The sequence below is a fragment of the Rutilus rutilus genome, assembly GCF_951802725.1.
Source record: "Rutilus rutilus genome assembly, chromosome: 25".
Taxonomy (NCBI): domain Eukaryota; kingdom Metazoa; phylum Chordata; class Actinopteri; order Cypriniformes; family Leuciscidae; genus Rutilus; species Rutilus rutilus.
This window is the reverse complement of record NC_140229.1, coordinates 535,001-545,000: the sequence shown is the minus strand read 5'-3', so window position 1 is coordinate 545,000 and position 10,000 is coordinate 535,001. Positions and strand designations below refer to the sequence as shown.

Genomic DNA, 10,000 nt, shown 5'->3' with positions numbered 1-10,000 from the left:
TGACCAGGTTTGCACACACTGCAGGGATTCTGGCCCACTCCTCCATACAGACCTTCTCCAGATCCTTCAGGTTTCGGGGCTGTCGCTGGGCAATACGGACTTTCAGCTCCTCCAAAGATTTTCTATTGGGTTCAGATCTGGAGACTGGCTAGGCCACTCCAGGACCTTGAGATGCTTCTTACGGAGCCACTCCTTAGTTGCCCTGGCTGTGTGTTTCGGGTCGTTGTCATGCTGGAAGACCCAGCCACGACCCATCTTCAATGCTCTTACTGAGGGAAGGAGGTTGTTGGCCAAGATCTCGCGATACATGGCCCCATCCATCCTCCCCTCAATACGGTGCAGTCGTCCTGTCCCCTTTGCAGAAAAGCATCCCCAAAGAATGATGTTTCCACCTCCATGCTTCACGGTTGAGATGGTGTTCTTGGGGTTGTACTCATCCTTCTTCTTCCTCCAAACACGGCGAGTGGAGTTTAGACCAAAAAGCTCTATTTCTGTCTCATCAGACCACATGACCTTCTCCCATTCCTCCTCTGGATCATCCAGATGGTCATTGGCAAACTTCAGACGGGCCTGGACATGCGCTGGCTTGAGCAGGGGGACCTTGCGTGCGCTGCAGGATTTTAATCCATGACGGCGTAGTGTGTTACTAATGGTTTTCTTTGAGACTGTGGTCCCAGCTCTCTTCAGGTCATTGACCAGGTCCTGCCGTGTAGTTCTGGGCTGATCCCTCACCTTCCTCATGATCATTGATGCCCCACGAGGTGAGATCTTGCATGGTGCTCCAGACTGAGGGAGATTGACCGTCATCTTGAACTTCTTCCATTTTCTAATAATTGCGCCAACAGTTATTGCCTCCTCACCAAGCTGCTGCCTATTGTCCTGTAGCCCATCCCAGCCTTGTGCAGGTCTACAATTTGATCCCTGATGTCCTTACACAGCTCTCTGGTCTTGGCCGTTGTGGAGAGGTTGGAGTCTGTTTGATTGAGTGTGTGGACAGGTGTCTTTTATACAGGTAACGAGTTCAAACAGGTGCAGTTAATACAGGTAATGAGTGGAGAACAGGAGGGCTTCTTGAAGAAAAACTAACAGGTCTGTGAGAGCCGGAATTCTTACTGGTTGGTAGGTGATCAAATACGTATGTCATGCAATAAAATGCAAATTAATTATTTAAAAATCATACAACGTGATTTTCTGGATTTTTGCTTTAGATTCCGTCACTCACAGTTGAAGAGTACCTATGATAAAAATTGCAGACTTCTACATGCTTTGTAAGTGGGAAAACCTGCAAAATCGGCAGTGTATCAAATACTTGTTCTCCCCACTGTGTGTGTGTGTGTGTGTATGTGTGTGTGTGTGTGTGTGAGAGTGTGTGTTTTGTGTTCATCCGCTGCAGAGGCTCTTGAGTAATGTCAGTTATTATGAGGAAGTCACGGTGAGACATTTTATATGTGATGAAATCACAGAACACAGGAGAGACGCACACACGCGCACACACACACACACACACACACACACACACACACACACTCACATCTTTGTAAGGACATTCATTGATATAATACAATCTCTAACTCTGAAATCAGATCTTGACCCTCAAACAGGCTTTAAAGGCTCTCAGACAGTGAGGAGGTCAGAGGTCAGAGCAGCACTGTAACACACATCTGTGTCCTGTGTGTGTGTGTGTGTGTCTGCACCTGTCTCACCTCCACCTGTCTCTCTCTCTGTATCACACACACACACACACAGCGTCCAGAAAAACATCATTGTTTGACTTCAGCTTATCTCTGCTCTCCCAAATATCCTGTTTCTTCGAGCTCGGCGTCCAGAACCAATAGAAAGCTCTTCCTGCTCAGGCTGACTTCACTTCCAGCTTCAGCACAATCTCATCCGCTACACACACACACACACACACACACACGCGAGCACGGGCTCCTGCTCCGCCATGGCCAGCACCATCAAGGTAAGACGCTTCGCTAGTCTCGTTAGAGCGGAGCGAGCGCTAACTAACGCTAACTAACGATTTCTGCTCATCATCAGAGTTTGTGTGAAATATTGATGTTTGTGTAGAATTTCTGATCAATCTGTGTCCAGTTGCAGTAGTAGTACAAGTTAGACATCTCTTATTGTCATAACTTTATGAGCTTTCAGCGCAGTCAGCTTTATTTCTACAGCGCTCTATACAGCACAGATCGTCTCTCAGTGATAAACAGGAAAATAACACAATCAATGATGCAAAAGTTGTTAAATTCATCGGTTATGAAACTGTTGCAGAAACTCATATTGGTCAGATGTGAGAGTTACATGTTAGATCGATGACCTGCTCGTTAGACTGGACTAAACGTGAGAAAATGCTTTTGATTTTAGTGTTTTATGTTGTTGGCCGTTTCTTTACCTTTAGTTGAGTGTCTTATTCTCTTCACTAACTCTATTCTCTTCTCTTCACCTACTCTATTCTTTTCACTTACTCTATTCTCTTCTCTTCTCTTCACTAACTCTCTTCTCTTCTCTTCACTAACTCTATTCTCTTCTCTTCACTAACTCTATTCTTTTCACTTACTCTATTCTCTTCTCTTCTCTTCACTAACTCTATTCTCTTCTCTTCTCTTCACTAACTCTATTCTTTTCACTTACTCTATTCTCTTCACTGACTCTCTTCTCTTCACTAACTCTATTCTTTTCACTTACTCTATTCTCTTCTCTTCACTAACTCTATTCTCTTCTCTTCTCTAACTCTATTCTTTTCACTTACTCTATTCTCTTCACTAACTCTCTTCTCTTCACTAACTCTATTCTCTTCACTAACTCTATTCTCTTCTCTTCACTAACTCTATTCTTTTCACTTACTCTATTCTCTTCACTAACTCTCTTCTCTTCACTAACTCTATTCTCTTCTCTTCACTAACTCTATTCTTTTCACTTACTCTATTCTCTTCACTTACTCTATTCTCTTCACTAACTCTCTTCTCTTCTCTTCACTAACTCTATTCTCTTCTCTTCACTAACTCTATTCTCTTCACTAACTCTATTCTCTTCACTAACTCTATTCTCTTCTCTTCACTAACTCTATTCTCTTCACTAACTCTATTCTCTTCTCTTCACTAACTCTTCTCTTCTCTTCACTAACTCTATTCTTTTCACTAACTCTATTCTCTTCTCTTCACTAACTCTATTCTCTTCTCTTCACTAACTATTCTTTTCACTTGCTCTATTCTCTTCACTAACTCTATTCTCTTCTCTTCACTAACTCTATTCTTTTCACTTACTCTATTCTCTTCACTAACTCTATTCTCTTCTCTTCACTAACTCTTCTCTTCTCTTCACTAACTCTATTCTCTTCACTAACTCTATTCTCTTCACTAACTCTATTCTCTTCACTAACTCTATTCTCTTCTCTTCACTAACTCTTCTCTTCTCTTCACTAACTCTATTCTTTTCACTAACTCTATTCTCTTCTCTTCACTAACTATTCTCTTCTCTTCACTAACTCTATTCTTTTCACTTGCTCTATTCTCTTCACTAACTCTATTCTTTTCACTTACTCTATTCTCTTCACTAACTCTATTCTCTTCTCTTCACTAACTCTATTCTTTTCACTTACTCTATTCTCTTCACTAACTCTATTCTTTTCACTAACTCTATTCTCTTCACTAACTCTATTCTTTTCACCAACTCTATTCTTTTCACTTACTCTATTCTCTTCACTTACTCTATTCTCTTCACTAACTCTAATCTCTATTCTTTTCACTAACTCTATTTTCACTAACTCTATTCTCTTCACTAACTCTGTTCTCTTCACTAACTCTATTCTCTTCACTTACTTTATTCTCTTCACTTACTCTATTCTCTTCACTTATTCTCTTCTTTTCACTAACTCTATTCTCTTCACTTACTCTATTCTTTTCACTAACTATTCTCTTCACTAACTCTATTCTCTTCACTTACTCTATTCTTTTCACTAACTATTCTCTTCACTAACTCTATTCTCTTCACTAACTCTATTCCCTTCACTAACTCTATTCTCTTCACTAACTCTATTCTCTATTCTCTTCTCTAACTCTATTCTGCTTCAGATCAGTGGCCGGTCTCTTAAACTGCTCGTCTTAAAAGTTAGTCACCTAATTCTTTCTTCAAGATGGATCATAACTTTCTAACTCGTTTCATACAGAAGTGGAAAAGAAAGTCTTGTAGAACTTCTGGCTGCTCAGTGTTTTATCACTCCGGTGTTTTACTCCTGGATCAAAGCGTCTGCTGAATGAATACAAGTTCATGTCAACGTTCTTCCTGTAACATTAATAGAACTTTTGTTCAGAGTTATCTGGTCTGTAATAATCTTCTCAAAATGTTAGCACAAAAACATTATTTATACAGCATTCATGTTCATTTTTAGTTGGATGTTCGTCTAACGTTTACTTGTTTCAGAACGTTCGGAGAACATTCAAAAGTAACATTCCCATAATGTTTGAAAAATGGAAGATGTCTGCAAGGAACTCTTTAAAAATGATAATTCTGTCATCATTCACTGCAAAAAATATGTTTTGAGAAATACCTCAGTGTTTTTTGTCCTTACAGTGAAAGTCAATGGGGTCCAAAGTTATTTGCTTCCCAATGTTCTTAAAGTCCTCCTGTTGTCAACAGTTTTATCCTTTAAAATAATGTCTTCATGTCTTAAAATATCTTGAATGTAACTCGACACCCTTGCCTCATTTAATATGTGCGGTTCTATGAATATGCAAATGAGCCCCGCCTCCACTCACTCACTCAGCTCAGAGATCCACTGGTTAACGATCACACGTTGATCTGATTGGTTACAAGGTAGTTTGTGACGTCAGAAACACCAGCGATTTCAAAGCGTGTGTTTGAGACTGTCTTTGGTTCACTGCAGTTTTAAGGAGGAAATACTCAGCAATGGTGTCGACTTATGAACTTACACATGCTTTGTCTTAAAGCAGATTAAAAACACCACATAGACACATAAACAACATTAAAAGCTGGATTTTTTTTTTTAACACTGGGACTTTTGTGTTCCACAGAAGAAAGAAACTCAACAGGCTTGAATGACTCAGTAAATGATGACAGAATGATGATTTTAAAGGGAACTGTCCCTTTAAGAAGCAGTGAAACGAGTCATAATCGCATCATCATGTAAACAGACGCGTGTTCGACTGCAGATGATTCGCACAGACGTTTGACTGTTGATCTCATCACATCTCTGTTTTTCTCTGCGTTTCTCTTCATGTTTCCTTCAGCTTTATTGGAGAGTCAGATTTATGATTTTATCTGAGCAGCAGACGGACATGTTCCGTCTGATCAAACGCATAAACAGGATGATCTTTCCTTTCCTGTTTACAATATCATTCTGATTTATTTAGAAGATTTATTTCTGACTGAGTTCAAACAGGTTTCCTGCACCTGTCAGTCAAACCGATAGCCCCGCCCCGCTCGCACGTCATTGGCTGCGGCTTCAGTAAAGGTTCTGAGGTTAATGTGGTGTTAACGATGGGCGTCTTCCTCCCTCACGAATGTCGACGGATGGGCTCTTTCCTCTTTTCCATTCCCAGCCCCTGTTATCCCGTGCTGTCAGGAATGCAGGAAATGATGTCAGAGCACTTCCTGTCTGAATAAACCAAGGCGCTCATTGAGCTTCACAGAAACTCCTGCTGGAATCAAACGCTGCTTTATTCTTAAAGACGATTATTTCACTCACTGCTTTATTCGCTCAAACTTTCTGTCTGTTTATCAAGTCAGCTTTATTTCTACAGCACTTTATACAGTACACATTGTTTTTAAAGAGTTTTCACAGTGATAAACAGGAAAATGACCATGTTATGATAAAACAAGACTTAATATCTTTACTAATTTTGCTTTTCTTCAGTAAATGTATTTTGATTTAAGAATGTTTAGATATTTGTGCTTGAAAACTAGACAGAAACACTGAGGAAGAGCATCAGTTAGTGCAGTGTGGGATCATTATTCAGCTCAGTTCAGTTCAATGACTGTTGATGTTGCAAAGGTCATCAACTATGAGGGGTGGTGTGGCGCAATGGATAAGACACATGCCTTTGGTGTGAGAGACCCGGGTTCGAATCCACTGTGAGACACCAATGTGTTCCTGAGCAAGACACTTAACCCCTAGTTGCTCCAGAGGCGTGCGACCTCTGACATATATAGCAAATTGTAAGTTGCTTTGGATAAAAGCGTCAGCTAAATGAATAAATGTAAATGTAAATGAGACAAATTCAGATTCTACTGTTAAGCAGCTCTAAAAGCCAACAGAGTCAATGTTCAGATCAATACATTTCGATGTTGATTCAGTTCAAATCCATGTTTATTGAATTAAATTCAGTGTTGATGCAATTCAGTTCAATGTTGATTCAATTCAGTTTAGTGTTTAATTGAGTTCAGTTCTATGTTGATTGAGTTCAATTCAGTGTTGATTCAGTTCAGTTCAATGTTGATTCAATTCAGTTCAGTGTTGATTGAGTTCAATTCAGTGTTGATTCAGTTCAATGTTGATTCAGTTCAAGTCCATGTTTATTGAATTCAATTCAGTGTTGATTCAGTTCAATGTTGATTCAATTCAGTTTAGTGTTGATTGAGTTCAGTTCTATGTTGATTGAGTTCAATTCACTGTTGATTCAGTTCAGTTCAATGTTGATTCAATTCAGTTCAGTGTTGATTCAATTTAGTTCAATGTTGATTCAATTCAGTTTAGTGTTGATTGAGTTCAATTCAGTGTTGATTCAGTTCAATGTTGATTCAGTTCAAATCCATGTTTATTGAATTAAATTCAGTGTTGATTCAATTCAGTTCAATGTTGATGCAATTCAGTTCGGTGTTCATTCAATTTAGTTCAATGTTGATGCAATTCAGTTCGGTGTTCATTCAATTTAGTTCAATGTTGATGCAATTCAGTTCGGTGTTCATTCAATTCAGTTCAATGTTGATGCAATTCAGTTCGGTGTTCATTCAATTCAGTTCAATGTTGATGCAATTCAGTTCGGTGTTCATTCAATTTAGTTCAATGTTGATTCAATTCAGTTTAGTGTTGATTGAGTTCAGTTCTATGTTGATTGACTTCAATGCAGTGTTGATTTCAGTTCAATGTTGATTCAGTTCAAGTCCATGTTTATTGAATTCAATTCAGTGTTGATTCAGTTCAATGTTGATTCAATTCAGTTTAGTGTTGATTGAGTTCAGTTTTATGTTGATTGACTTCAATGCAGTGTTGATTTCAGTTCAGTTCAATGTTGATTCAATTCAGTTTAGTGTTGATTGAGTTCAGTTCTATGTTGATTGAGTTCAATTCAGTGTTGATTCAGTTCAGTTCAATGTTGATTCAATTCAGTTCAGTGTTGATTCAATTTAGTTCAATGTTGATTCAATTCAGTTTAGTGTTGATTGAGTTCAATTCAGTGTTGATTCAGTTCAATGTTGATTCAGTTCAAATCCATGTTTATTGAATTAAATTCAGTGTTGATTCAATTCAGTCAATGTTGATGCAATTCAGTTCGGTGTTCATTCAGTTCAGTTCAATGTTGATGCAATTCAGTTCGGTGTTCATTCAATTTAGTTCAATGTTGATTCAATTCAGTTTAGTGTTGATTGAGTTCAGTTCTATGTTGATTGACTTCAATGCGGTGTTGATTTCAGTTCAGTTCAATGTTGATTCAATTCAGTTTAGTGTTGATTGAGTTCAATTCAGTGTTGATTCAGTTCAGTTCAATGTTGATTCAATTCAGTTTAGTGTTGACTGAGTTCAGTTCTATGTTGATTGACTTCAATTCAGTGTTGATTCAGTTCAGTTCAATGTTGATTCAATTCAGTTCAGTGTTGATTCAATTTAGTTCAATGTTGATTCAATTCAGTTTAGTGTTGATTGAGTTCAGTTCTATGTTGATTGAGTTCAATTCAGTGTTGATTCAGTTCAGTTTGATGTTCATTCAATTCAGTTTAGTGTTGATTGAGTTCAGTTCAATGTTTGTTCAATTCAGTTCGGTGTTCATTCAATTTAGTTCAATGTTGATTGAGTTCAATTCATTGTTGATTCAATTCGGTTCAGTGTTGATTCAGTTCAATTCAATGTTGATTTAATTCCGTTTAGTTTAATCTGAGTGTTGATGTGAAAATTCAAATGTGTGTTGATGAGTCAAATGCAGATTCTGCTGTAAAGCAGCTTTAAAAGACAACAGTCAATATTCAGATCAATTCAGTTCAGGTTCTGTTTTCATCTGATAGTGTCCGTGCAGTCAGATCAATAATATCTCTGAATATTAATTGTGTTTTATCACTGTCAATCCCTCTGATTGGCTGAGAGCCTGTGATGGGCGTGTCCTGCTGTCTGTGATTGGCCAGTTTCTCGCGGTGGTGTTTGATGGAGCACTGGCGCTTTGAGAGCCAGAGTGAACACGAGTTTCCACACACTTGCGCTCTGACAGCTTTATTAATGCTGATGTTTTCCAGCAGCTGGATCTGCAGCACACAGACTGATGGAGGTTAGGAGGTGTTGATTCAGTTCAGTTCAGTGTCCAATTTAGTCCTCTTCTTAATATCATTAATTCATCTTTGTCATTAAGGATACGTTCCAAAAACCTTTAAGCTGGCTATGATTAAACCGCTTGTTAAAAAACTGCAACTTGATCCTACAGAATTAGTCAATTACAGACCGATCTCGAATCTACCTTTTCTGTCAAAGATACTAGAAAAGGCAGTATCCTCACAACTGTGTTCCTTTTTATAAAGAAATGATATCTGTGAGGATTTTCAGTCAGGATATAGACCGTACCATAGTACCGAGACTGCTCTCATTAGAGTCACACATGATCTGCTCTTATCATCCGATCGTGGTTGTATCTCGCTATTGGTGTTACTCGACACTATTGACCACAACATTCTTTTAAATAGACTCGAAAATTATGTTGGCATTAGTGGAATTGCATTAGCGTGGTTTAAATCATACTTATCTGATCGTTATCAGTTTGTAGCAGTAAATGAAGAGATGTCTTATTGATCACAAGTTCAGTATGGCGTACCACAAGGCTCAGTACTAGGACCGTTGCTCTTCACTCTGTACATGCTACCCTCACACACACACACACACACACTCTGTACATGCTACCCTCACACACACACACACACACACACACACACACACACACACACACACACACACACACACACACACACTCTGTACATGCTACCCTCACACACACACACACACACACACACAGTACATGCTACCCTCACACACACACACACACACACACACACACACACACACACACACACACACACACACACACACACACACACACACACACACACACACACACACACTCTGTACATGCTACCCTTAGGAGATATCATTAGGAAACATGGAATAGTTGTCACTGTTATGATGACGATACTCAGCTCTATATTTCTTCACGCCCAGACGAAACTCACCAATTCACAAAATTAACGGAATGCACCGCTGATATAAAAGACTGGATGACTAGTAATTTCCTACTAAACTCTGAAAAAACTGAGATTCTAATTATTGGACAAAATCTTCCTCACGTAATAATCTAGAATACTGTCTAACACTCGATGGCTGCTCTGTCAAGTCTTCGTCGTCGGTTAGGAACCTGTGTGTGTGTGTGTGTGGGTGGGTGTGTGTGGTGTGTGTGTGTGTGTGTGTGTGTGTGTGTGTGTGTGTGTGTGTGTGTGTGTGTGGGTGTGTGTGGGTGTGTGTGTGCTCGTTGATACCAATCTTTCATTTGAAAGTCACGTGTCTAGTATCTGTAAAACCACATTCTTCCATCTTAAAAATATATCTAAATTACGCCATATGCTCTCATTGACAAATGCAGAACAGTTAGTCCATGCGTTCATGAGCTCAAGGCTAGATTACTGTAATGCTCTACTGGGTGGTTGCCCTGCACGCTTAATAAACAAACTACAGCTGGTCCAAAACGCAGCAGCTCGAGTTCTTACCAGAACCAGGAAGTATGACCATATTAGC

General features: G+C 39.1%; 1 protein-coding gene across 4 annotated transcripts in view; it reads left to right on the top strand.

Annotated features, from left to right (window-relative positions):
• Positions 1-10,000, top strand: part of erg (ETS transcription factor ERG) — a 38,194-nt gene that overhangs the window by 4,432 nt on the left and 23,762 nt on the right. The window contains exon 1 of one of the 4 annotated variants that reach the window (XM_084400054.1): positions 1,814-1,960. The exons of 2 other annotated variants lie outside the window; for them this stretch is intronic. In XM_084400054.1, the coding sequence (XP_084256180.1) occupies positions 1,943-1,960 (18 nt within the window). In that variant the 5' untranslated portion in view covers positions 1,814-1,942. Of the gene's footprint in view, positions 1-1,813; positions 1,961-2,255; positions 2,341-10,000 lie in introns of those variants that run through there. One more of the 4 variants, XM_084400056.1, reaches the window with a different exon arrangement.